Source organism: Centrocercus urophasianus, unplaced genomic scaffold (genome assembly GCF_019232065.1).
Source record: "Centrocercus urophasianus isolate 14NV4802_14NV808 unplaced genomic scaffold, USGS_Curo_1.0 seq_22, whole genome shotgun sequence".
Lineage (NCBI taxonomy): Eukaryota > Metazoa > Chordata > Aves > Galliformes > Phasianidae > Centrocercus > Centrocercus urophasianus.
In genome coordinates this window covers 4512524-4540494 of record NW_024884778.1, presented here as the reverse complement: position 1 = coordinate 4540494, position 27971 = coordinate 4512524, and the positions used below count along the sequence as shown (strand labels likewise).

Here is a 27971-nt window from a genome sequence, read left to right as displayed (position 1 = left end):
TAAACCTTGCTATTTATATACCAGGGATGACTACATGAGAGCAGCAGCAATTCTTTTATTTAAAAATATATATACATCCAATCATCCTTCAGACAGCAAACCACTGCTATTTCATTACTAAAAACGATCTGGTCAAATTTTAGAAAAAACTCTTCTAAAGAACATTTTGAAAAGACTTCTGATTTGTCACTGGTATATGAGAATATGAAGGGCCACTTGTAAATCTCATGCCTTTCAGTGCTGTCTCATGAGGTAACAACCATCTTTCCTGCTAGTGTTTTTGTAAGTAAAATGGTCCTTTTTTAGTAAAAACAGAAATACAGAGATGACTTATTTTTTTTAAATATTGCACAAATAATTTAACTGCAGACAGTAGAAGACATTTAAAGCATTGATTTTTGTCAACATATGAACTCTATTGTATAGACACGCTTTCTATCATACACTTAATTCTCTTTTTTTTTTTTTTTTAAAACAAGACATTTGAATCCAGCATTTACATAAATATCTACACAGTCTGTTACCATATCACGTGAGGAGCTCCAGCAGGAGTTAGTTTTGTCTTTGTTTTAAAAGTTCATCTATCTGAGTCTTATACATGTTTTTCACATCCTCAAGATCCAGCCGAAGCTCTTCAGCTTCCTCTGCTTTCTCCCCATACATCTGAAGAATGGTATTGTACCTTTGATCCAAGTCCTGCAATAACATGTGGTTTGCTATCAGACCATCACTCAACTTAAAGGCTTGCTGCTAGAACAGTGTTTTTTACACTACTAGGGAAAATGAGCAGAGTGTCACTTTATCAAAGTGTGACTATTTTACAGTGGTGCACAAAGCAAGCTCTTCATGCTTTGATGCTCTGAATACAGCTTGATTCAGAGGACTAAAATATTTGTCCTGTTAACTATATCACCGCCACAGACAAATGCAGCCTCTAAATCGAAGTCTCATAAATCCATGCTGTTTATCAAAACATCTCCCCTACTAAAAAGATTGCCTTTATGTGGCAGAAATGACCTCTCATTAACTGCACATACAATCCTATGTAAAGCACATGCTTTTAACAAGGACATTTTGAAAGTGACTATCAGTCATGAAGCAAGGATTATCAGGTTTCCTAATAAGCAAAGAAATCTAAATCATAATCATAAATGATTAGAGATATATTTTAATGTAAGTTGATAGAGATTTAAAAAAGCCTACTGTATCAGATTTACAACACGAATACACTTACCTTTAACTGTGCACGCAATTTTGGTATTTCCTTCACTTTTTCTTCAAGTTCATCATTTTGATTTGTTAATTTAACCAGTTCTTCTGCCATTATCGATCTAGTTTTCTCAAGGTTTCCAATTTCCAGCTAAAGGAAATGTTTCACAATTAGGAAGAAGAGATAATTACCTTTTTCATATTAAATCTAAATGTTTCAAAACACTAAGGATTTTTCATGAACTGGACTAAGAAATAGCATCTGGAGGAAGCACTCTCACTTTTTTCTCAATCTGATCATTGCTTTTTGCTTCATTTCGTCTTAGGCAAGTTTTCTTGATAAATCCTTGCCAAAACAAAAACAGGAAGCAACAAATGTTTCTCTTACTCATCCCTATCTATTTGGTCACTTGTGCAGTAGCTTTCTGAATTAACAGAACTGCAGTAAGGAGAGGAATCAAACTTTCTGAGTATAAAACCAGTAAAACACAGCAGACTGCATTAACACTTAACCTTAAAAGTGCTGCATTTCATCTCTATAAGAGTAACTACAGTACCTGTAGATGTGAGATTTCTCCTTCTCTTAGTTTTAACTGTGATTGAAGGTTTTCAATTACACTTGAACCTGCTCCCATCCTTATAGCATCATAAAGATTGCTCCCACCGGAAGCTGTTGGTCCAAATGAGTGATCATGGGGATCATCCTACAAACAGAAAAGTTAGACAACCTCAAAATCTCACAAGTAACCGCTTTTAAATCGCCTCTCTCCTAACTTATTACTTCACTTAAAAACTACAATTATACTGTTGCTAAGCAAGCACTTCAATACTCAACCTTCTTTTTTTTTTTTATTTAAACAAGAGCTTAAGGTGAATATTCAGAGTTTGAGATAGCTCCTTACTGGCAAGTATTTACATCCTACAACTACCATTTAACTCAGACATCGACAACTGTACCCACATGAAAGCAGCAGGCTTCACAAAGACAACAGTCAATGATGCAGCCTAGGGAGTGGGCATGCACCCCCCTACACCAGGATTACTTGTGAAGATAAATCAGTGTTTTGACTTCTACCAGTGTTATTCAAACCTTCTAGCTGAATTTGGTTGTGTGGACTCAGCAGCGATACACGTGTATATCAGTCTGCAGTAAAACTGTGGTCCTGCTGTCTTCCACAGATGCTTTATAGTCACAGGCATCTCATAAGCAAGTTCTCAAGAGTCATTTTCAACATTAATAAAGCTTCCTGAAGAGAAAAAAAGTACATCAAAAAAGCCAATATTACAGTTCTACAATACCTGTGACAGAAAAGAGGTCTGAAGGCCTGCCATATCAACTCCGCTTATGGAACTAGAGCGAGACATAGTTGGAGTGCTTGAAACAGTTTCAACTGTAAATGACTTCCGATCCTTAAATAAAAAAGAAAAAACCAACAAGGCAAACATTATCACCACTCAGCTACAGAAGAAAGTCCACAAGATGGTGAAAGACAGATTCTGTAAAAACAGACTGCCCTTCTCTCCTCACCGAGTAAAAAACGTATGAGTTCAGCGATGAAGAAGTGCTGTGCTACTAACACTTCTAGACTTTGCTTAACTCTTTAGACTTTTCAAGGAAAAAAGACACAAGTTGCAAACTACAACAAAATAATTTCTCTTTCAGTAGGCAAGGGAGATGCAGAAGCAGTTTTAGATGCCCAAATGCATCACAGGAAGAATAACATAACCCAAAAGTATGCCACTTTTTGGAGTGCACGTTAATTCTTTTCTTTTCTCTTTCCTTTTTTTTTTTTTTTTTTTTTTTTTATGTTTCAGAAATTAACTCTGAGATTTCTTGTATTACTATCATACCTTCCAAACAGACTGATCTCATTTACAGTCAGCATCTGAAAATTTAGGACCCTCTCTGAAGGATAAAGCTGTTACATTTTGACACTAGAGAAAAGAAGTAACCAGCAGCAGAAGCAGTTTCACTTGAATATCAACTGCTAATCAGAAGTTACTGACACTACAAGACTATTTTGTGACTCAAAGTGGAAGGTATGAAGGTATGCAGTACATTACATACAACTGTGTGAAACTCAGAACAGGAACTCAGTGGAAGCAATGCTAGCAGCCTAAGCAGAGGAAACAAGTAGCTTCAGAAGATCAGAATAACCAGTATCCAGTTTTGATCTTTTTTCAGGTTAAATGAATTAGTACTCAAGACTTCCTTCAGCAAGTTTTACAAATTACATACTTCAGTCGAAATAAAAGGCAAGCACAATAAAGAAAAAGCCAAATTTCTAATGTGTACACTCAGAATATACTGTACTGCATTAAAGCTGCTTTGCTGCTTGCCACAGTTTTAGTTTCTAGATATCTAAGAGAATAATGATAGCCTCAATAAAACTGAACAGAAATGTCAAGCTTTGGTACCTTTTCCTTTGCTGCTTCTTGTGCAAAAATTGCCTTCTTTCTTTCCTGTTCAATCTTCATTTTCTCCATTTCTAACTGAGTAGTCAGCAGTGCCTACAAAAGTAAATGCAGGTTGTTAACCCCCTGTTGGCACAGGTATCATTAACAGCTTAAAGCTGAAGCAGACTTGAGGTAGACAATACCTTTTCTTTCTTTGCATCTTCCAAAGTTTTTGCATACTCATCTTTGAGTTCTTCTAGTTCAACCTCATACCTACCATTGAAGAGGAACAAAAAGTCAAAAAATAAGTATTCTGTATTTACTTTTGTTCTGACGTTGCTGAGATAGAGTTAATTTCTTTCATACAGGCTTGCATGATACTGTGGTTTGGATTTTTGATTAAAATAGGCATGGTAACAAAAGAATGTTTTAGTTAATGCTGAGCAGTGCTTGCACAGTCAAAGACTTTTCAGCTTCTCATGCTTCCCTACCAGCAGGGAGGCTGGGGGAGCACAAAAAGCTGGGAAGGGACACAGCCAGGACAGCTGATTCAAACTGGCCCAAGTGATGCTCTGTACCATCTGATGTCACACTTGGCAATGTCTTTATCAGCACAGTCGCTTAATAAAAGCACGGCTTCAAGATGTTAAAACATTATGAAGTGCCATATTTCAGACAATCTTTAGCATGAAACAAAAGTACCCTCAAGAAGTTGGCTGCTTTCTTAAGAACTGGGTTTTTTGTTTATTTGTTTTTAAACAGTGCTATCAACACTCCGGGGATCGAAATCAACACTCAAAGATCCAGCCTGAAGTCAAAGAGCTGCAGCAGATGTTTCTACAATGGATGGTTTATTCCACTCTGCTTACCTGCTGTTTTCAACTTCAATTTTCTTCAATTTGTTTCTCTCCATTTCCACCTGAGCCTGGAGACGACTATTCTCTTGCCTTAAGCGGCTGTTCTGAGACTCAGTAGAAGACAGCTGAACTTTATTAGACATAAGCTCTTCTGTAGCGGCCCGTTCTCTCTCAGCAGCTGCTGCTAGAAGAGTTTGAGACTCACCTAATGTTAAACAAAAACAAACCAACACAGAATTTACCTTTTCTGCTCACACAGTTATAACGTGGGTCAATTATTTGTGCATCAAAATGGAAGTTGAGGCATTTTTGTCAGTATTTTTGAAGCAACTACTTTTTTTTCCCCTAAATGCCAGTCTACCTTCAGTGCCTCAGTGTTCATGCTTCTTTTAGATGCTGTAAGCACATGCATTGTGTAACACCTCTATCTTACAGTCCCATTATCCTCTGTTGTAAAGAAAATCAGTGAGTTACGCACCTTAGCAATACAACCCACACCTCCTTCCTTACAGGAATGCGTTTTGTGCTCACCAATTCCGATTCACTCACTTGACCCTTGGGCAAACATTAAGCCCTTTTAAATTTACCTTCAGTTACTTTACATCTTCCAACAAGAGTCATACAGCTCAGCATAAGCTACAAACTTCTTACCAAGTCTGTCAGAAAGGTTCTTTTCCAATTTCTCCCACGCAGAGGTTTGTGCTCCCAGCGTGGCCTGCAAATTCTCTATCTGCCTGAGAAGAGGCCGTGTAGCAGAAGTAACACTTTGACTTAGTTCTTGGTTCCGGCTCTCTGCTTCCTGGAGTCTCTGAAATCACAAGTTCAATGTATTTAAGCATTAAAACCACACAGTGAATTTAAATGATATCACACAACTCATCTAAACACATCGTGTTCTAAAATCCTTTAGATTAAACTAACGGTGAAGTCTGCCATCCCAGCAGAGAGGTGCACCGTTTTTGGATACATCACAAAACAACAGCCCACACACTTACATTTTCAAGAGCAGAAAGCAATTTATCCCTAATTTATCTCAGCATTCTGATACCTGAAGCTTCCTGAATTAATCAGCTTAGCAAATTATCAGTTCATACTGGCAGCACACTAAACACTGCAGCAAGATAAACAGTGCCCCTAATTTAGGTCACCTCTCTCCTTATCCTCCACTTACACATTTATGCATGATTCTGCTCAGTTTCAGCCCTTTCAGTTTCAAATCCCTTTGTGCTCCAAATATAAGTTTTCTTTCCCTTGGGACACCACCACCTCTTGAAGAACTTTAACAACAAAATATCTGAACTTTAAGACCAAGAAAAAATCTCTTAAGAAGCAGATAAGAGTCATTCAAAACTTATTAGCTAGAAATCTTAGAAGACAAACTTAATGGTTGCACATTGTCTCGTACAAGAAGAATAGAATTACATTTAAAATACTTTAAAATTATTATTTTATTTTCAATATTAAAGGCAACATCTTTTGATCACACATTTTTATTGTTCTTCTATATAGGGAAAAAAAAAACCACCAGAGGAAACTGGGAACACAAAACCTCTCTTCCAGGATATTTATGACACATAAACATTTTGTTTTGAGAACCCTCCTCACAGATATGCATTGGCATTGCTTATTTGCTCGAATACCTGCTGTAGTTCACTGATTTCCTGACGTAAATAGTCTTCTTTTCTCGCAGCCTGCTGTTCTGCACGTTGCAGAGCTAGCCTCAGGTCTGCCACCTAGGTAAACAAGGTGTTGTCATTAACCTCTTACCAAACATTGCCATCTACTAACTGCTACAGTCCTCTGCTGCTCTCAAACACAGTCAAACAGGGTGTGCCTGCTTACAAGTTTAACTCTTAAGTTCTACATATGCACAGATAGACAAATTTGTTTATCTCAGAAAGTTGTGTCCAGGTAAACTTCTCAACCTTTGCATCGTGATATGAATACTACACACTTAGCAAATAGACTGTCAAAGTCACTTTATTTAGACAACTAGAATTAAAAGTCTTAGAAATTAGTTCCATCTTCTTTTGTGCCTGGTACCTTATGGAAGATGTACCTGGCACCATCCATACACACTCTGTTTGTTCAATTAGGAAGTTTCATTCATCATGTTTAACACACACCTGAATTGCCAAAGCTTCTTGCTGCTGCCGTGCCTCATCCTTGGCCTTCTCCAGTGCTAACCCAAGCTCTTCCTTTGCCTTCATTTCCCGACTCAGGGCAGCTTCTTGTGCCTCACTGTCCTTTGTAGCATTAGCCTTGTGAAGATCTGCAAGTTCTCTGTGGGAGAGAGAAAAGAAGTGAACAGTGACTTCACAAATAACTTCTTATATATCACTGCAGCACCTTGGAAGCACTGCATTAGAAGTAGACACTGAAACAGATTCTACACTGGAATACAGACATACAAATATCAGCCTACTTGTATGCACTGTCAAGAGCTGCCTGGACACTTCTGTTCCGTTCTTCAAGGTCTTCCACTTCTGCTTGAAGCTTGGCAAGATCCTTTTCTTGTCGCTCCACAACAACATTCAGTTGTTTAATGCTGTCTCGATGCTGCTTCTCAAGGTCTTCCTTGCCATCAAGTACCTATTAGGGTGCCAACAAGAAGCATCAGACTAATTCCAGTACACAGCACAGGGTAGATCATGTCACCTGAGTGAGGACAATGACAAATGTGGTAACTGGCCATGGTTTTTCAACTCAAAATTTAATAAACTGAATTTGGTCAGCCTGAAAATCAGCAGCACAAGTGCAAACAAACAGCAGGAAAGAGAAGCGACTGCAATTTGAAAGGACTGAAATTGCATCTCAGTGTTCCAGTAATAAGAGTAGAGAACAGTTCATCAGCAAAACACAACAAGAAAATAAGTCCACCTCCAGCTTCCCCAAAAGGCTGAACTAAAAAGCTTTTGTGAAAAAAAAGCAAATCTCACCTGTTTTAAATGCTGCAACTCTTCTTCCAGTTCCTTGATCTTTTTGTTCTGTTTTGAGTTAATATTTTCTCTTTCTTTCTCCTTTGCTCTTAATTTCTTAATAGTGTTGGAATTGTGAAGTTGTTGTTTGGAAAGTTTTTCTCCTGAAGAAAACACAAAATTTAGCATCTATTGCCTGCTATTCCATGAATAGTCTTCATGTGATGCATTCTGTTTGCCAAGTAACAAAGGCTTTAATGTAAATACAGCACATTTCAAATTATTCTACAGATTTTACTTTATTTTTTTTTTTAATTCATACCTTCCTCCATCAATCCTTTGATTTGCTCCTCTTTCTCTTTCAGTAATTCAGCAGTTTCATTGGTATTCAGTCTGGTAGCCAACTCTTCTTTAACAGTCTTTACTTCCTAAATAACAGAACAAAACACTTGGTCTTTTAGTAGGATGTATTATGGATAAATTCATGGTTATGCTGATCACCTATTACTTTTCTCCTTCCATCTCAAAATGCTCCTCAAGAACAACAAAGGCTGGAAGGGACCTCTAGAGGTTACCTGATCCAACGTTGTATTTAAAGTAAAGCTAAACTTGAAGTCAAATGGGATTGCTCAGAGCTGTATTCCATCAATTTTTAACACGTTCCAAGGATTTGTTTCAATAAGAGCTGATTACCTTTTTAGCTGCATCTCTTTCCTTGCATGCTAGCTGGAGCTTCTTTTCAGCGTCTGCTATTCGCTGTGCAAACTCCTCCTTAAGAGATGAAATGCTGCTGGTCTCTTCTTTCATTCTAAACATTTCACTGCATTTAAAATTAACATTTCAGAACGGTTTCACAGAGATGTGACATTCCAAACATTTTGCAGCAGTTTAAATGCTTTTAAAATATGTTCCTGATTTTTACACACAAGAAGTACCAATCAAAGACCTTTATTAATCCACTAAGTTACCAGTGAAAGCAACAAGATGCTAAATAGGCCTTACGAGTTTTGCCCCTTAATCAAGTTATTCCCAAATAACCTCTTAACCTGTATCATATACAGGGGAAATGAATACATACATCTTTAAGTTAAGAACAATTTAGTCATTAGGTAATACCTTCACATATTATCTGCAAATGTCTAGAATTCATATTTGATGAGTAAAACTGGCAAATTCAACTTTTCATTTTGCATTTTAACTTGAGTTAAATAATGAATTCATATTTTAGTTACAACCAGCCCTCCTACTGTGCTTCCACTGCCTGTGTTTTAGTCAGCAAATGCCACAGTAAATCAAGTTCATCTCTTTGTACCAGAGCAGTTTCCCTTAATAGCAGATCCCAGTCTTATTATAAGGATCTTTATTAACATCAAAATCTGACCGCACATCTGATTCCCATTCCTTCCTCACTGAAGCCTCTTTCATTGGCCCTCCCAAAGTTGTAGCCACAAGAAATAACAACTTTAAGAAATACCATCACAGCACGTGCAAGCACTACTTCCACCTGCCCCAAATACTGCATATCCCTCACAGCCTCTGTTCTGGTGAGAACTAGTACATGTTTTACCATTTCACCTACTGTGTGCATTACAATAAAGTTACAGCTAGACCAATGCCTGTGTATACTTCCATACTTACTCCTTTAGGTTATCATAAGCTTCTTCCAGCCGCGCCTTCTCTTTACTTGTACTCAGTAACTGTGTTTCTCTCTTCTCCAGTTTCTCATTTAACGAATCAATCATCTGGACAGTGTTTTTTACAGATCAAGATTGGATTAATGGGACAATGAAAACACAGAAGTAGCAGGTTTCTCCTTTCCCCTCTCATCATTCCCTCACAGAATGGCCAGGGTTGGAAGGGTCCTCAAGGATCATGAATTTCCACCCCCCTGCCACACCACCAACCTCCCCATTTCACACCAGCCCAGGCTGCCCAGGGCCCCATCCAACTGGCCTTGAACACCTCCAGGGATGGGGCATCCACAACCTCTCTGGGCAGCTGTGCCAGCACCTCACCACTCTCATAGTAAAGAACTTCCCCCTGACTTCCAACCTGAATCTTCCCTCCCTCAGCTGAAAACCATTTCCCCTTGTCCTGCTGTTATCTACCCTTTCAAAGAGTTGACTTTCAAACTTCTCAAGGTTTTCAGGAACATGAAGCTAGAAGATCAACATGCGTTTGCTACATTTACTCAGAACTGAGTCATTTCTAAACACAAGATTTCTATCCTAGAGGTAAAAACCTTTCTAAGAGAGCACATATGGCTCAGCTGAGCTACTCGACAAAATGAGCAGCAGTTACATTTAATTGCAAAGCTTTTAAACAGAGCTGGTGACCTATAGAACTACAGCTGATGTTAAACACTCAGATTAACACTGTGCTCCTCATCCCACTCTTTACAAAGTCAAGGAATGATTCACATTTGAAGAGGTCTCTTCTGTGAAATGTCAATATTGGATGAGGAAAACAAACTTTCAGACAGGTGTGGAGCTGATAAAAAATCATCTAACATCAGATTTTTGAAAGCTAAATAGAGGGAAATAACACAAACATATAAAAACATAAAGAAATCAAACTGATTCTATTAATGAATGGCATTATATGGTCAGGGAAAGACAACATTTGCTGTGGTTCATTAACAACTATTCAGTACATTAGGAAAACTTATGCAGACTTATGTAAACCTAAGGAGATTCCATGACTGTGGAGTTTCCCTAAGGAATTTGCACTGATATTCTCTACAATTTAAAGAAACAAAAAAAGCTTTCCTTAAAATGCAAATCATATTGTGGCTTATGAGCCCCATATGCAATTGTTTGTCCCTTATTAGCGTTAGGGACAGCACTGGTATGGCAAACATGCCAGCAGGACACAGCCAGGAGCAAGGCCTACCTGTGTCACATACTGTGCAAAACACTGCCTGAAACAAAACGCAGGAGGAAAAAACAAGAGTAAAATGTGCCCAGGCATGTTGGAATGTAAAGACAAGAACAGAAGGGCAGGAAGGTGACAAAGGAAATGGGCCAAATAAAACAGTGCAGAAAGCTCAAGTTCAGCCTTCCACAAAGGAACTAGTAAACGCGAAGAAGGACACTCCATCTATTTAAACTAGTCATTCAAATATCTCCTATTCACTATCAATATGCATGCTTTTCTTCTCCATTTAATGCCTAATAAACCTTTTTTTTTTTTTTAAGTACAGATTATGTCTAACACATGAATTTATCTAGAACAAAGCGATTTACACTGCCACTGACCTCAAAGATCACAAGTAATGCTGCTGCAACGTAATCAGACTTCAACAGTTTGCAAACCTGGGGAAAAAACGCTTGCAAAAAAATTCCCCAGTTTACTGATGAAATACTAAAGGCTTGCAGTTTCACAAACCAAATTAAAATACCTCAAGAAATCTCTTCCACCTCCCACGGAAAAAAAGGAATCTGTATTAATTTAATTGGTTGATACATTTGACTTGTCAGTACTTCCTGTTTGCCTGCACCAGACACAACTCTCAACACTGGTAACTGAACACAAGTGAAACCCAGAATGATTTGACCAGAAATTTCAGCAATATTTTACCACTGCAGAATATTAAATAATTTTCTACAATTAAGTTCATTCAGTATTAATCAGTTCAGCTGAGGTAAGGCTAATATCTCTAACACAAGATGACGGGAGATCAGCTTGGAATCAGGTGTGTTTGCAAAACTTCTGTGCTTACCTTTTTAAGCTTTTCCATTTCAGAGTCCCCTTCCAGCACCTCTCCATCAGCATCGGGCTGAGGCTCAGTCTCCTCTTTCCCAACCTGTTCCTCAGTTTGCACAGCAGACACCAAAACATCTGGCTGCTCAGAATTAACAGGTGTTGCACTTCTCCCACTCTCTTCCATCTCAGCTTCCTCAGTGTGTACCACAGGACTGTCATTCACATCTTCAGATTTACTTTTCAGGGTGGCAACTGTTTCTGTCTTTGGTGCAGAAGGACTGATAGCAACAGATGCTGAAGCACAAGCCTTGCCTGATAACTCATCATCTGAATTTATTTCACTTACACTTCTACTATCTAAAGACTGTACACTAAATGAATCTATTCTTTCAAAGGCATCAGAGGAGCAGCCGCTTTCGGTCATTTTTTGAAAGTCATCCAAACGATTATAGTCTGCACAGGCAGATGTAGATAAAAGCTGAAACGACGTCTGCATTAGATGAAGACTGGATTTGGAATCTGCAGCTTCTTGTCTTGAACTTACTGAGCTCTCACTTATTACACTTTCATGGTCCAAAACTTCAATATCACTAGTTGTGGATGTTCCTGAGGAGAAAGTGCTTATTGGGGGTGACGGTGTATTGCTCTGCCTATCCTCAGTTTTTTGTTCTTTAGTTTCCAAGCTCACATCTTTTGTACCTGTATTAAGAGGCTGTGAGTTGCTACCCAGTGCACCTCCAGTTCTATCTGTCCCCACACTGGATTTTTCATTAAGAGCATCCTCAGGTTCTTTCAAATTGAGAGCAGATGCCTTTTCATCAGCAACTTCATTTGTGCTTTCTTCACGCTCAGCATTAGATTTAAGCACAGAATTCTCTTCTGGTTTCTCCTTTGAGCTATCGAGGTTTTTCAAGTCTGCTAGGCCACCTACAGAGGAATCTTTTACTTCTGCTTCTGTAGTCACCAGTACTTCCAGCTGACTGAAGTGCTGAGGCTCTTTTAAAGTGCTTTTCACCTCCTCCTTGGGTCGCTGTGATTTGGCTGGAGGTTTGGACACCACTGGATTTTTCTGTATGCTCTGAACGTCCGTTGGAGAGAGAAAGGCACTGAAGAAGTTTTCAGATTCATCTACTACTGTTCTCCTCACTGGTTTGGTGATTGCAGTTGGTGATACTGGCGGATTCTGTGGTTCTGTATTTGAACTTAAACCCCAAGAAGAAGTATCCCATCCTCCACTTATAAGAGAATTTGTTCCTGAAACAATTAAAAAGCACAAAGATATAGACCAAGAAAAGTTCGAAATCATTAATTTTTCAATCTCTTATACAACTATGCAACAGGTTCAGAAGAAAAGTTTTCAGCATCATATAAAGCAAATATTAATATGATCACAAACAGCATCATTTTGGTTAACACTTCTTACCAAAGCTTGGAGCTGATTTTTAGACAAAATAAAAGAAGGAAGACAAAGTAATTCAAGGACTTAAGGTGGACCGAGACACCTCCAGCAAGTAAGAGCATCCGAGCAAAGCAAACACGCTCTCTCTCAATCTTAAACAGTAACTTGAGCAAGGCCTGAAAGAAGCCACACAAAATTACGGCAATAACTCCGAGACAGAGGATTTCCAAGAGAAGAGGGGGAAGGGGAGATGACCCTATGTAGGGTTCAGAGGGTCCGGGAGGAGGGGAGGCCGTGAGGGGAACCGCCCCACGCACTGTAAGCCCAGGTCTCGCCGCTGCCCCGCTCACCGTCGCCGTAGTCGGGGATGACGGCGTCGGGCCAGGGGCTCTCCTCGGCCTGGATGTCCAACACCCGGTCAATAGATTTCTGGGCTTGGGTCAGCGCCTGCTTGGCGAAGCTGGACAGCTGCGAGGCGTTGAACCAGCTCATCCTCGGCGCCGCCCGCTCCCGCTCGTAGGCGGCAGCCCCGGGCCACAGGCGAGGCCGCGGCCGCGACCCCCCGGCCCGCAGGGCCCTCTCCCCGGCAGCGGCGAAGCCGGCGACCCCGGGCTCGGCTCCGCGCCTGCGCGCCCGCACGCTCCACGTCGCAAACAGCCCTCGCGCAGCCGCCAGCCGGCCCTCCGACACGTCGCGCGAGGCGGAGCGAGGCCGAGCGAGGCCTTCCGCCTCGGTACCTGTCATGGCGGAAGGAACACCACATCCACTTCCGCCTCAGTACCTATCATGGCGGAAGGAACATCACGTTTACTTCCGCCTCGGTACCTGTCATGGCGGTGAGGGACCGCTTCCGCTTCAGCGCTTGTCAGCAGGAGGGCTGCCCGTGGTTCCTAGAAGTGTCGCGGCCTGCCGGGCCGTCGCTGCCTCTTCTCCCGTCCCCTCCATCTTCCAGACGAAACGCTGGAGGCTCGTATGCACTTACCCCTCCTTAATGCCTCCTTCGGCTGCTGGTTGCAGCAGGAAGCATACCGCAAATAGAGTTTTATAAAGCTCGGTACCTGAACTGACTGCTCCCACAGCCTGCAATGCTCCTTTTAACATTCCTCAACACTGAACAACTGTGAAATTAAAAAGATGCGGCTAAAGCAGACAAAAGATGCGGTTTTTTGAACTGTGGCTCTACACACTATTAAATAAGTCACAAACTACGGTACCTTTATGGGTTTTTATTAATAAATATGTTAACAGCACTGATGATACTTGAACATAATTCTGCAGTACTGCATGCAGCAGCTGATGGGTGACTGCAAACAGACATGTCCCTAAATTCAGGCAGTTTTCATTCACCCTTCTATGTTTACTTGCAAACAAAGTAATCTCTTCAATACTTCACACATTTCATACAATTGGGCAAATCTCAGTATCAAATAAAAGGAAATTGATCATTTTAGTTCTACTGCTCTCTCTTGGATTTACAGTGGCAGCAAGCATTCAGGAGTGCTGTGATTTGAATCCAGGTGCAGCGGTTCTTTCTTAAAGGTCTCACTCTGCATATACATGTATGCATATACGTTAAAAATTAAAAAGACAAGAAGACTTTTGGCCACTCTACAATTTCCATGTGTCTGAAAGCGTATCAGCATTAATATTTTGACACAAAAAACTTGGGAAAAAGTGTATTCCTATACATCCGAGTTCTGTACATTAATAAGTATTTATACAAATATAATCCACCAAATATTGGCTTCTACTTAAAATTATGAAATATGGTGATTCATTTGTATTACCTAACCTTCAGCAGTGCCAGTACTAGCATGAACTTTTCAGTTAATTTAAGATCCACAGAGTACATTTGTTTTACGAAGTGGGTACAGACTTCCCTCGCTGTATAACCTGCTTATTTATGCATAAATTAAGTGGTAAAGTGGAGTTTGAACAGCATCGTCTGTGGTGTAGTAACATCAGCAACTGCAAGCTCCTGGCCATCAACAAGTCCCAGCTCTAAAACAGAAAGAGAAGTTTAAATATAGCAAATCCACATTTAAAAATAGAGAGATATGAACGTCCTTCACACAAACCATACACACAATGAAATAAAGCTGCAAATTACTCACTAGCTAAACCAATATTCATCTAATTCAGCTGGGAAACTAACAGAACTTATCAAAACCTACACAAGCAACCACACTAAAGCACCTTTAGCCTACATCAGTTATCAGCTTGCTTTGTTACAGCTTTTTGTAATACCTCCTGGTGCAGCAACTGAAAGTTCACCTCAGAACAGTCTAAAAAGAGCAAGCTGCACTTGACAATGAAGCAACACATGCCATACAGAGGGGCGAAACCAAATGACTATCTTTCTATTTAGAAGTGTATCTTGGAAACCTATATGTGACAACAACAGTATGTTACCATTTAGTGTTTTGGAAAGATTTGGCCTTGTTCGTTCTTCAATTGAAGCTACTGTCTGAAAAAAGTCAAAATATTTCATGTCAAATTCAGGCATGTAAATTTAAATAAAACTATGTAACAAAATTAAGCAGGTTCTGTTTACCTGTAAATAAAGTGTTTTATTTCCTCCATACATGGTTGCAGTGATTGCAGGAGATTTCATTTGCCTATATAAAAAACATTAAAAAACAAAACAAACAAACAAACAAAAAAACCAGATACAAAAATATAAGTAAAAATTATCTAAAATTATTAGCTAAGTCAGAATAGTTGCTTACTTACAGTGAAGCATTATTTGTCAAATAATCCAAGATCTCTTGCAGTTTAGCTGATGGAGAAATCTCAATGTTCTGAGGAAGCTGGCTGCAAGCTGGACAGTTCTCCTACAACAGAGCACCACAGGAGCACAGGTTGTGTCTTTCAAAACAACTGCTGTCATAACCTTTTGTGAGAAGATTTGCTTCTGAGTGTTCTTAAGATTGCATTTTATTCCATAAGCTGTGCTTTGCATAGAACAAGTGAAATCTTCAGGATTCACTTTCAAAAAAGCCAAGGACTGTTTTCCTCCACAGGTCACATCACAAACCCTTCAGATACCAATGTAGTACCAGCACTGACTACAGAGTAACTGACTGAAGAATGCCCCTGTACCAGAAACTACTTTTTGAAATATTAGGAAACTGGCTGAGCAGGCAAAAATTAAATATGTCATTATATATACTATGCAACAGTTTTTGGTAAATTGATGAGTAGAAGAAAATCTTCTGTTATAAGGGCATCAAACAGGGTATCTGTTGATCCGGAGATTAACACTCCAACTTCCTTATGCTACATGGACAAAACACCACCCCAAAAGCATACAAGGTTTAGAACAATAAAAAATTCCACATCCTACATGCTGAAAACAATATCCCAGAAAAGAACTAGAGTAATAACATTATAATTTCTGCTTTTAAAACTTTGAAAATACTTGATTATAGTGCCAGGGGCCAGAGAAGTTCAATAGTGAATGAGTTTCAAACACAAACAAACTGCAGTAAGTTCAATAACAATCAAAGAAATAACCCTGCAAGCCTTTAATGGTGCTGACCTTTCTTCCAGCTTCAAATGTGTACGAGTATAATCCATCCACGTCATTGAACACCAAGTAGTTGTTGAGAGGAATGTATGCACTACAATGACAAACACATTTCATGTTAATACATGTCCTTACATTGGAAGCCATGTATGTAATTAGTAAAAAATGAAATACCTTGTGGCTATTTTAAAAACTTCAGTGGCACAAACAGCTGGAATCAGAAAAAAAGAACAACAAAAACCAATTTGTTTGTTTTCTACATCCATCTTAGAACATGCAGACATTAGTGCACAAACTTGTAACAAAGAAGCAACCAAAACAACTTCAGAAAGGGAAAAACAAGCACCTGAAGGCAGCTCCATGCACTACCACCACACAGTTGGCACTAATCTGAGATTATGTTAAACCTACATACTGTATTTCCAATTTTTATTTTTCTCATATCTGAAATGCTTTCGCTCACTCTGTGTCACACATGAGCTTAAAATTCATACACAATAATTCAGTTTCTCCAAGTGGGAAACAACAATAAGACTGTAAGTATAAGTTACTCCCATTTGAAAACTATAGTTATTCCTCCCCAGGTTTCCTATTTCTACCTTACAAAAAATAAAAAGTTGATAAAGGATAGGTGAAATGAGTAAGAAATGACATTCTGGTTCTTCCAGCCTACCTGCAATTACTGCATTCGTAGAAGCTACTGCTGGAATAATTCGTTTTACAACCCCTGTAAAAACAAAACATATATAGCTTTGTCTTTTTCCAGAACTATAGAGAAAGATTATTTTTAGCTAGAATTTTAATTACAGAAGGGTGTATCCAAAGGTACTTTAAGCACTTTCCAGGATTTCTATACCGATAAAGTATAATGGCAGGCTGCTCAAGTATTTTGGCATATTATTTATTTCAGTGAATAAACTCTAAAATACAAGTATGCTGTATTTATTTAGCACCAGAAATTAATGTAAAACTCAGTTCTATTGCTGGTTAACTGGAAAAATGCAAGGAGAAAAACTTGTATGTGATATTCCCTGTGCAAGAACAAGCTTGCCAAGCTGTATCTATACTTTCACCCAATTCTGAGTCAGTCCATTCAGTCAAACAGCACAGTACGTAGACCAATATCTAGCAAGCTTTCCTATACATACAGGTTTGTACTAAAAGAGAAAGAGGTTCCCTTTTCATTTTTCAGGCCTTCCAAAAAAGACAGCAAATTCCTAAGCAGTCTGGCTTGCTACTACTAACTGTATTGCCTTCATATCCAAGAAAATATACATAAAAACTTGAAGCTTCAGCTCCTTTCTGCTGTGTATCTGAAAAAGAAGCTGTTTTTAAATGCTTCAAAACTGTGCAGGCATTTGCACATGTATAACTATATCTCAGAAGTGGAGCTCACATTTATCTGTGCCAGAAACCTACCTGCTACAGTCTTACGCAGCATAAACTGGCATAAACTGCTGCTGTTGCTAAAAGAGCCAAATCACATTCTTTTGCTCCTACTTTTTGATCCAGAAAATGTGGTAGCAGTTGCTCCAGGTTAAAAATAAAATGGCAAAAAGAATGTTCAGTTTTGTCCCAGATGAAGTTCCTATGAATCATCACTCACATCTAAACATCTGATTCATCATAAAATATTTGTGCTGGCACAGGAGATGAGTTGCTTGTTTCTGTTTTAAGATGTTAAGTGGAAAAGAGCACTATTTCTTTCCCAGCACAGCTGCCAGCTTAGCTGCAATAAATGCAAAGAATGCCAATCCAGGATAACTGCATTAACTAGCCAAGTGTCATACCCTTACCTTGGGTGAGTCTGTATGTAACACCTTTAATATTAAATTGTGATGCTCTTTCCAAAGACTTCTGGTAAATCCACTGTATGTGTTCAGGATCATCTCCATCCAAAGCAACACCTTCTGCAGCAATTTACAGACAAGTTGCAGTTATAAGACCTCTTCTGAAATAGAGCATTATTTTTTACCTAAACACATCCCTTGTTTTAATTTGTGTAAAAAATAGTAATTCATTTAAATACAAAAGCTTGACACTTTGACACTTCAAATAATCAGAACATAATTTCTACAAACATACTACGTTGTAACACATTTTATGTACAATCTGTCTTAATTTCACAGGTTTATAGAGAGGTTACGTGCTATGTTCTGAGTCAGGAAAGATATTGTACAGTAGGAGATACAGATACCTATCAGTACCTATGAACAAATAATGGACTGGAGAGTGAGTCTGAGAAGAGAAAGATTTATCACCAGCTCAGAGAAGGCCCAGTTTCCACAGTACAGTGCATCACATTGGTTAGAAGGTCAGGTTGTAGGTGTGTACACTGAACTCAAAACAAAACTGTTGAAATTAGAAACATTACCTCAGTGTCAATGCAATGTAATAATTACCTCCAAAAGGTTGCTCCTTTGGCCACTGCAATATCCTGACATACTCAATACAATGCTCTGGTAGTCTGGGCATGGATGCAATAGTACACATGGGAAAATTGACCTGAGTAGTCGGGGGTGGGGAGAAAAACAGAAAAAAAGGATTTAATCCACGACGTACAGTAGTTGGAAAAGAAACAAGCAAACCAGAAAACGGAATACATATAAAAAAGGGAAACATCCCTGTTAATTACCTGTGGTGGATAAAGTTCAAGTGTGCATTCAATACATGCTGTCATACCAGGAATAATCACACGAGCATTTCCTTTGAAACCTTCTGTCCCTCCATCTATTAAAGGTATGATGGAACTTGGATCCAGTACCCCATCTTCGTAACGTAAAAATGACATCTAACGAACAAAAGTGAATTTTGCTGTGCTTTTGTTTGTTTGATTTCACGACTTGCAGGAAAAAATCGGTAACAAGTTTATTCTTAATGGTATGAAATAAGACTGCAGACTTAGTATATGGGCTATTTTAAATCCATAAAACACTGCATATTGGTTGATGCACAAGACTTCTATCTACCATGTTCACCCAACTCAACACACAAAGCAAGCGCCGTTATTTTCTTACCAGTAAACTAGAAGAATTGGTTGGTTTGTTTGAAGGATATGTTTTCTTTTTTTTTTAATTCTTGTTAGGTCTAATATTGGTAAGTAGTGACTCCTTTTTAAACAGACTTGCAGCGATGAACCTGCTCAGTTTTAATGCCCAGCATTCTATGTTGTAACAGCGGGGCAACAGAAGACAACTTTTACAAGTTGGAGAAATGCAAGCACTTAGCTAACGAAAAACAAAAAATCACAATGGTAGCATACAGAGAGGCTGTGGAACTTCCATACTGAAACACACCCAACTGAACAGTGTCCCAGTTAGGCACCCTAATTTTGAAACAACCCCTTCAAGGCACTGCACGTGTTGACTAACACTCCTCAAGAAAAAGGCAGGTGGGAGCACGGATTTTATCCTTTTCACAACAACAGTAAGGTAGAAGAGGATACACACAGCTGTGAGTTTGAATAGCCCTTATTTCATTTTAATGATATATTCTATGCAAAGCTCATCAATTTTAGTTACATATACTCAAGCAATAACCAGGCTTTACGAAAATTTAATACTTTACCAGCATGCCATTTATCCATCTTCTTGCAATTATAGAGTCCAGCCCACAAACAATAATATGAAACTCTAGGGGGGAAAAAGTGATATTTAAAGTCTATACAAGTGCACTCTACTGAAGACAACCAATGTATTCTGCCTATAACTTTTCCAGAGTAACTGGCTGTAGTTTAACTACTTTTCCTAGGTCACCAAGACCTAGATAGATACATTTAAGTTTTATCTGTGTACATTTAAGTTTTATCTGTAACAGTCAGTCTACAATCAGCACACTGTAGAAGTCTAAAATAATCAGCAATCTAGCAAGCATGAAAACAGCAAAAAACAACTGCAGTGTTCCCCTGAAGCACCATGGTGTCTGGCATGCAAACAAATGCAAACACTTACGTCGATAAAAGCTTTCATCCATGTCTTGAATCTTTTTAAAATATCTGAATGTAAGCACAATAAAGGAATATATTTATAATGCATTTGATTTTATTGTTTTCTGTTTGCCAGTCTAAAGCCAAAGCATGATACAATCCGTCACTATGATTTTATATGAGGCTTTCTTCTAAAACTAAGTGATCAGAATATTCAAAGTTCTTACAGCTGATGCTGTAGCAAGTGGTAAAACAAGTAAGGTAGGCAATGTCACATTTGCACACAGGCAAAAGCTCAAAAGAGAACACTGTTCAGGAAGCTCAAAACATGTGCTCTTATGAAGTCCTACATCAGCAGTGCTGCTCTGTGTTTATAACTGAACAAGTCTTACCACCACATACTCAAAACTCTCTGATGAATAAACCTGTAATTCTAACATCCCAGTGAAAATGAAAATATCTAATCTGAATAAAGACTCCGTGGAAACATGCAAAACAGTTTCTTAAAGCTCAGGCTTGTTTCCCTTTGCATATTTACCGCATGTCAAAGCCACTCTGGGAAAGAATTCTCAACCATCAGCTGAATGAATCTGTTCTTTATTGTATAGAAAAAAAAGGACTGCAGCAAAATATTTCAGATACTCTCACCACCTACAGAGTTTTCTAGGCTTTCTGAAGTCTTTGGGGCTACTTCACTCTAAAAGGATACGCTACAACAGCACAGTTGGGGATGCGACTGTTCAGGAATTCTGCTGCAACTTCTGCTTTTGGTCGCCCAACGTCTTTTGGTCTGGAAAAAAAAGGAATTACAAATGGATTAATTTGTAACATTCAGTCTTTTGAGAGTTTATTTATGAATACTGAATCAAGTGATTCATTATTACTGTAGGACAACATTGATATGGATAATATTAAGACATTCCTGTATAAAGCATTAGATGTGAAAGCCCCGAGTTATCAAAGTTTACCCCTGAAACAACTGGTATCAGCACACCCACACACCCACAAAAAAAGTCTGACTTAAAAAAGGTACCAGGAAAAGTACAATCTCTATTTGCATGCATTATACTTCGGTGTCTCTATCTTCATCAGTCATTAACAACACAGATCTCAGACAAAAAGAAAAAAAAAAAGAAGAAATCAAGCCTAACATTTAGTTAACTGCAAGTACTATTTTACTATCATGATGTGGAAGTTTAGAAACCTTTAATGACATTTTGCCCATCAAAATAGTGATTGTATTCATATGTGCTGTTTAGATACAAAGAACTAATCATGAGAACAACACTTACCGAAACAGAAACTGTCGGTTAAGGTTAGACACATCTATGGTATCCATATCTATAACATGGATCTGCCTAAAACCGGACAGTGCCTGTGAAAAGAGATAGGCAACCTCGCTTAATGGGCAATGAAAAGCTTACAGTGCTGCAGGATTCATTCTGAATGCCAAAAAGGCAACCTTTGGAGGAACAAATGTAGGTGTTCTTTGTTCCCTGTGCAGATCAGCATGTCAGCTCTCTTTGTTAAAATGCTGGGTTGCTAATGCTGGTATTTGGACAGATGGAATTAGCAACAATTCAGTTGTCAAAGCACTGGCTTTTGAGAAGGGGAATGCTCTGTGGTGTTCTGAAGTGACACAAAAAATTGAGGCCCATGCTCTTTTTTTTTTTTTCTTTCCCTTTCCATATAGACTCAATCTTGCCACACTTAAAAAAATTCAAACTTCTTATTTTATGCTTTTTCTACATCCCACTGGAATAACTGTACTAAATGCTGCACTGTGAAACTGATTAAACAAACGAACAAGAGGACTAAAGATTTTCAGAGCAGAAATTAACCTCTGGAAGAAAAGCAGTAAGAATTTCTGTATGTCGTATCGGGTACCTTTAGTGCTGAACACTCATTTTGTTTCACAGATCAGAGTTCAGCTTTTTGCTCAGTATTATCAAAGCAGATCAGAAGAGCCTAATAAAGAGAAGAGTGGGCCTGAGACATGAGGAACATACATGTTGGAGCCCTTAAGATATCTTTACTGATGTGTCAAAGACACTGAATACATGTGAACATCATCTAGATCTACTTATGAGCATTTCTTTCTGAAAATTATAAAAATAAATCATGGTAACTTAAAATCCCTTTGAAAGGTGGGGATTGAGCACACATGGCAGATTTATGAAAACGCTTAACACAAGTCTTTCCTCAAAATAAGTCAGCAACAGAGTGAATTTGTTATGCTCCAATAAGCCCACAATACAGCAGCTCTAGTCAGAAATTAAATCCATCAGCACTACATTTTGAAGAAAGAAAACTGCTGGGTAGTTTTCAGTCTCTTCAAGCAAAATCCTGCTTAAGCAGAACAGTAACAAAGCAGAACAACATTACTCACAAGTGATGGAACTCGAAACCCTAAGTTAACTGATCTGAAATGACTTCACATGAGGTGAATGATTTATCAAGCTTGGAGGTAATCCGTAGTGCAGTGAAATAGCAGTAAACAAAAACCATACTAAACTGAATCAAGTCATAAGTGCTGATATAGAAACTGTATTTCATAATAATTTACTGTATCAATCCACACATTTTCCATGTAAACTGTAAGGACAGAAGTTTTTACTGTTGAAGGAAGTATATGAACTGCAGTTACTACAGTGTTAGTCCAAACTAAGTGCTGGTAAGTGATACATTACAACAAATAAGAAAGGCTGTGAGGAAGAAAAACAGAGTAATTGAAAAATTAAACTCATAGGTATTTATTGGGTAAATGTCAGACAGCACACTGTCCCATGGCTGCATTTTTAAATACTTAAAAGTTGCTTCTCAGAGCACACAGAGAATCCGTTACCAGCTAATGCTCTGTCAAGAGAACTACAGAACTCCATAGCGTATTTTCTTTGGTCTTAGACCTATTCTTCCTTAGCCACTTCCACACAGGATAGCACATGTTGGTCTGATGGAATAAAGAAGCTTTTTACACAGACTGGATTCAGCAGTACAGATGGATTCCTGAGTCTCTGAAGATAAGCTCATGTTTACTGAGAGTCACTATTCAGGAGAGCCAAACGGATTCCAATAACAAGGAGGAGGTCACCACAGGCACTGTGAGAATGGCTCTACTACTGGGTCTAGCATTTCTAGCCTCTCTTTGCAGTAATCGAAACGCATAAAAAACTAACTTCAGCTTTGGCTGCTAATAATGAACTCTCTATTTTCTACTCTTAGTTATAGTTCATCCCCCAAGTTCTCATAACTGGGGAAAATTCCCAGCATTAGGCCCTACCTAAGGCTGTAAATGAACAGTTTCCTACACTTCATAAGCAGCAGCACGTTGCTCCTCAGAACAAGCTTTGAAAGAGTTATAAGTAAATAAGTACAACATCTTACACCACCACCCTTCAAGCTCATTTCGAGGCATAACTGAGATTATAAGAAAAGGATGAAAACTGAGCAATTACCAAGTTTTTCAGGAGTTCACATCCTAATCCTCCTGCTCCAATAACTAGTACTTTACATGTGCTGAGCAGAAATTCAAGCGCCTGTGGAAAATACAAAAGAAACAAACAAAAAATTAATACACTATATGGGAAAATGGACGATTTGTCCTTTGTTTCATACACCTTATTATTGTGTCATCATAAATTTTCAGTACCCAGTAAGCTTCATATAAAACAAGTTAGATAAGTAAAACAGTTTAAGCTTGCAGGAGTAATTATACTTGGACTTTAACCTCTTGTTGAGTTCATGTAATTCCCATATCTCTACTTAAAGGAAAGCAAGACTTTGGTATCAGTATTCTCTTTGTATTAATTTGGCTGTGAAAAAAAAAGCTCTATTTTATTATTACTGAGTTCAAGGAAATGTTTCAGTTTATTGTTTTTCCTCCAAGAAGCTTTTTTACATATAATACAAAATAAACATAGATAGAAAACATTGCTGGCCAGATAATTTTTTTTCTGTTAACTATTCTACTAAAGTCAAAGTAGCAAATAATGGAATGGTAAACTTAAAAGGTTCAACACATTCAACTGCGAGCTTTGAAAAAAAAGATACCAAAGCAAGGACAGTAGAAAAAAAATTAAGAGAGTCCAAATTTTGCTTTTCCTTATGGAATATCTTTCCCAATTCTGTCAGTACTCCTATTAAGTTTAATTTCTTCAAGTACAAGACATTCTTTACTGTGCCTAATTATTCAAAAATCAAAAGACAAACACTGCTATTTTTTCATGTGAAACTCCAAGATGGAGAATAATTATTATTGTGTACCATAAAATACATTTCTACACATGATGGCAAGCTTGCAGTTAGCAGTTTACAATTTAGAAATAAAAGCATATAAAAAGAATACAGCACATTCTAGAATAACAACATTCGCCAACTGAAATACACAGCCTTCATGCAGGTTTACTATTCATATACTGCTGATGGTCAATGAATGAAACCATTTACATTACTTTCCAACACACACTACAGTTGTTGCTGTTTTTTATTTAAAGTAAGTGTTTCTCACTTGAGTGCCTGGCTCGAAATCAGGATGTGTGAACGGTCCAGATCGCTCGAGGAACTTCTTTACATGGTTCCAGCGACCTTCCCAGTCTCCAGAGTCCCCATACCCACCATCAACAGCCATTCTGCACAGAACACAGTAAATTCAGCTGCAAAACCATAGAGAAATAGCCACACTTATAAAACGTGCTTTCTTTTTCTCGTATAGGTTAAATTACTCATCAGCCATGCAAAAGTATCTGCATATTTATGTTGATCATCTACATGTGTAAGTAATGTGCATGAACATCTGCAGGAGTGGGGTTCATCGGTGGACCCAGTAAGCAATAATATAAACATGCAGAAGATAAAAACTGGCATTTCAATAAATCCCACTGATTTTGTTCTTACTAGTAAAAGTTGACCTGAAAAGAAAAAAAAGAGTCTGCTCTTTTTGCTTTTATTTCCCTCACATTTTAAGAGAACGCATAAAAAAGAAGCTGCCCTTTAGATTTTGAGGGTCCTATTTCCTCAACAAAGTTGAGCATTCATTTTTTTTTTTAATAGACCTTTCAAGAAAGTTCACAAAACAGAATTATCTGTGTTAACTGCAGTTGTGCACTGTGTAACTGCAATCGTGAGGCACTGAAAGAGCGTCACTAATGTGCCCCAGCACTATCACATCTGAATCTCTATAGTAGCTTAAACAAGCATGAAAAGGTATGAATTTTGAACAATCTTCACCTGCCATGAGTACCATGGTATTTATGACACCCTCGTTTTCCAGCTGTCTCCTGAGCCTGTTAGTAATTACTAAATGACCTGAAAAATAAACTTGCAGTTCTCTTCTTCTAAACTACAGAGGCAGAATTTTACATGAAATACTCCCACTACCCTTTCTCTCCTTTTGCAGGTCACTTTTAGTAGTAGACAACTATAAAATTAAACTGGTAAGAGACTTACTGGAATAGCTCAAAATCAGCTCACTTATATCATTTCCTAATGTAAGATCACCTACAAGGAACAAGCCTTTGCTTAACACAGCACACCTCCCTTTTTAAGTTTGAGCTCCACACGTGAATACAAATGATTGTTTGCTCTACGTTAATACAAAACTAAGCTGGTTATAAATGAGCTTTGAAAGGCTGGATCGTCATTGATAAGAAGCATCATTTGCTTCCACCTATGAAGAAATACGAAGAGAATTTACATCAATAACTGTTGATCAATGTTTAGAATTTGTCTCTCCCTTGGGTCACATCTAGACAGCAAATCTCTCAATCTTCAGAGATTTCAGAAGATGGACAAAACAGTATGATGGCTCTAACTTCTAGTCATAGTTTTGCAAAAGGTTTTCAGTAACGGGAAAAAAACTTAACTGAAAAACAATAAACATATTGGATTCTGCCTGTATTTTGATTGCTGACTCTTTCCTGGTCAACTGTTGGCTTTAGGTATGTTAACCCAGCAGTTGAATAAATTCTTTAAAAAGAGTTTAAGTTCATAGAGGATCTTTTCACCTCTGACCTGCTTTTCTCAGTTTGCATCAAAGTAAGATTTTAGGAAGGCAGAAAGACAATAAAGCTCTTCCTCCCCTGAACCCTGGTCTCAACTGCTTTAAACCAGTTTTCAGGATGTGTATGAAATAACAACTTCTGCAAACATAGTATGGATGAATATAAATCATAATAATTGCTTTTATGGATTTTATCTTGCTCTGGAAACAAGTACAGAAGTTAAGCCTGGTGACTGATTCTTTAATCCTTCTTTACAGGCCATAAAAACAGCCACTAAGCAGCTGTACTTCTCTGTTTAGATGTGAATTTTTCTTTTTAGTGCTCAGATGGCAAGACCTTGCCTCACTTTTGCAAATACATTATCTCAGTTTTTACAGAGTTGGACATTGTGGAGATCTGAAAAATACCAGCAACTCAACATGAGGTGTTATGTTTAGCTTCAGAGACAGGTTTATTCTTGTGTTGTCACAGCACAACCAAGCATTCACGTCATTAGACGTGAATTTACCAAAATTGTGTGCGTTTCATTGTGTTTTAGATTTTATTCAAAACATCAGAGCACCACAGTCCTTTCAGGCCCACACTTCTCCCTGCCACTTTTGCACACCCAACACTCCATGCTTGTGCAGGACGTGGCATGCACCCCCACAGCCCGCATGCCTCGGGGTTTCTGTGACCCGCACCCCAGTACGGCTCTGGGAGCTTTGGAAAGAGAGCCACAAGGAGATGGAGGGGAACAGTCAAGGGACAGAAGCAGATGAGGTCAGAGACTTCTGCATGTTAGTTTTCAAGGCTGCGCAGAATTTAGAGCTTTAAGAAGCAGAAGCAGCTGCTCTGTAGACTGAAGTATTCACTCTCGGCTAGTTTTGAGTCACCCGCTCCTAGCCTAGCAGCCCTGCCAGGTCCCAGCCAGCAGCAGCTCTCCCACTCCTGCCACAAAGCTCTCAGCACACCAGCCTCCATCATGCCAAGCTTAAAGCCCGCAACCCGCCCCGCGCTGCGGGTGAGCCCCTCGGTCCTCTCCCCAGGAGATTCCTCTTCCCCAGTCCTTGCTGCTCAAGTGCCCTTCCACCTTCCCTTGCTCCTTCTCACCCCCTCAATCTTCTTGCTCCCACAGCCCCTCTCTGCGGCCCTCACAGCAGAGCCGCCCGCTGGCCCAACCTCTCTGCGGGGCTGCGGCTCCCTTCGCTGCCAGCCACCCTTCGACAAGCGCTGCCTGCCCCTGCCGCTCTCCCTGCCCCTGCCGCTCTCCCTGCCCCTGGCCGGCCCGCAGCCCCGCACTAACCCATCCGCCAGCAGCTCCTCTAGCCTCCTTCTTTTCTTCTCCCTAAAAGAGAGAGAATAAAAGAAGGGTCAGTATCGCGCTACAGAGACCGGGGAGGAAGGAGAGGGGACCCCAGGGCCCACCCGTCCCCGGGAAGCGTGGGGAAGGGGCGGCCGAGCACGCACATACAGGGCACTTACGGTTCCTCACCATCCGCCATATTTTTTCCCTCTGCTTCCCATAATACCCCGCGCGCCGCCGGGCTCCCGCCATGCGCGGCGCCATCATGGGCGGTGCGTCTCCGCAGCGGGGGACCATGGCCGCTGAGGCGGGGGGGCGAGGGGTTCATGAGGGTCCTTGAGAGTGCGGTACAGCTTATACTACAAGCATTGTGAGACGGAGCTCCAGCAGTCAGCTCTACCATGCCTCAAGTATTTTCTGTTGTCTGGGTGCGCACAGAAGCACACTGCTCACAGTCTAAGCGCAGAGCTGGGAAGCAGCCGCGCAGCTCCCGCAGATCGCGGTTATAGCCTCGGGCTCCCGAACGCACTTTGAGGAATGCAAATGCTTTGTAGATTTGAGAAGCTGCCACAAACCCCAGGCATCGCAGCCACACCCGGCGTGCCGGGACACACCCGTGCCAGGTGCGTGCGTTCAAGCCGTGCGAAACAAAGCGTAAAGACACTCAAAATGTTTTAATGGGAGCAGTTAGAATCATCGCAGCTGCTGTCCAGATTCAACGTCCTCACCGCCAGCCCTCAGCGTGACC

The 27971-nt window shown here is 39.5% G+C and overlaps 2 protein-coding genes across 7 annotated transcripts; both read right to left on the bottom strand.

Moving 5' to 3' along the window:
* Window positions 1-35: 35 nt before the first annotated feature.
* Window positions 36-13009, bottom strand: TMF1 (TATA element modulatory factor 1). Its single transcript, XM_042823677.1, has 17 exons — window positions 12836-13009; window positions 11103-12340; window positions 9020-9123; window positions 8075-8201; window positions 7704-7809; window positions 7403-7545; window positions 6889-7055; window positions 6590-6746; window positions 6104-6196; window positions 5115-5271; window positions 4476-4668; window positions 3810-3879; window positions 3628-3720; window positions 2509-2619; window positions 1767-1913; window positions 1235-1360; window positions 36-696 (listed from the first exon to the last, which is right to left on the bottom strand). The coding sequence occupies exons 1-17, from the start codon at window positions 12975-12977 to the stop codon at window positions 553-555; spliced, it is 3318 nt and encodes a 1105-aa protein (XP_042679611.1). The 5' UTR covers window positions 12978-13009; the 3' UTR covers window positions 36-552.
* A 687-nt stretch (window positions 13010-13696) lies between these two features.
* On the bottom strand, window positions 13697-27460 carry UBA3 (ubiquitin like modifier activating enzyme 3). 6 transcript variants are annotated; one of them, XM_042823667.1, is made up of 18 exons: window positions 27403-27460; window positions 27224-27265; window positions 24447-24567; window positions 23395-23475; window positions 21232-21314; window positions 20649-20729; window positions 19965-20008; window positions 19582-19646; window positions 18650-18805; window positions 18417-18519; window positions 17811-17924; window positions 16688-16741; window positions 16189-16225; window positions 16027-16108; window positions 15219-15319; window positions 15040-15103; window positions 14898-14952; window positions 13697-14486 (listed from the first exon to the last, which is right to left on the bottom strand). In XM_042823667.1, the coding sequence occupies exons 1-18, from the start codon at window positions 27420-27422 to the stop codon at window positions 14398-14400; spliced, it is 1392 nt and encodes a 463-aa protein (XP_042679601.1). In that variant the 5' UTR covers window positions 27423-27460; the 3' UTR covers window positions 13697-14397. The 6 variants fall into 6 exon arrangements, with proteins under 6 accessions (XP_042679601.1, XP_042679603.1, XP_042679605.1 ...); XM_042823669.1 differs by having other exon boundaries at window positions 27413-27459; XM_042823671.1 differs by having other exon boundaries at window positions 27392-27449.
* Between the last annotated feature and the right edge of the window lie 511 nt (window positions 27461-27971).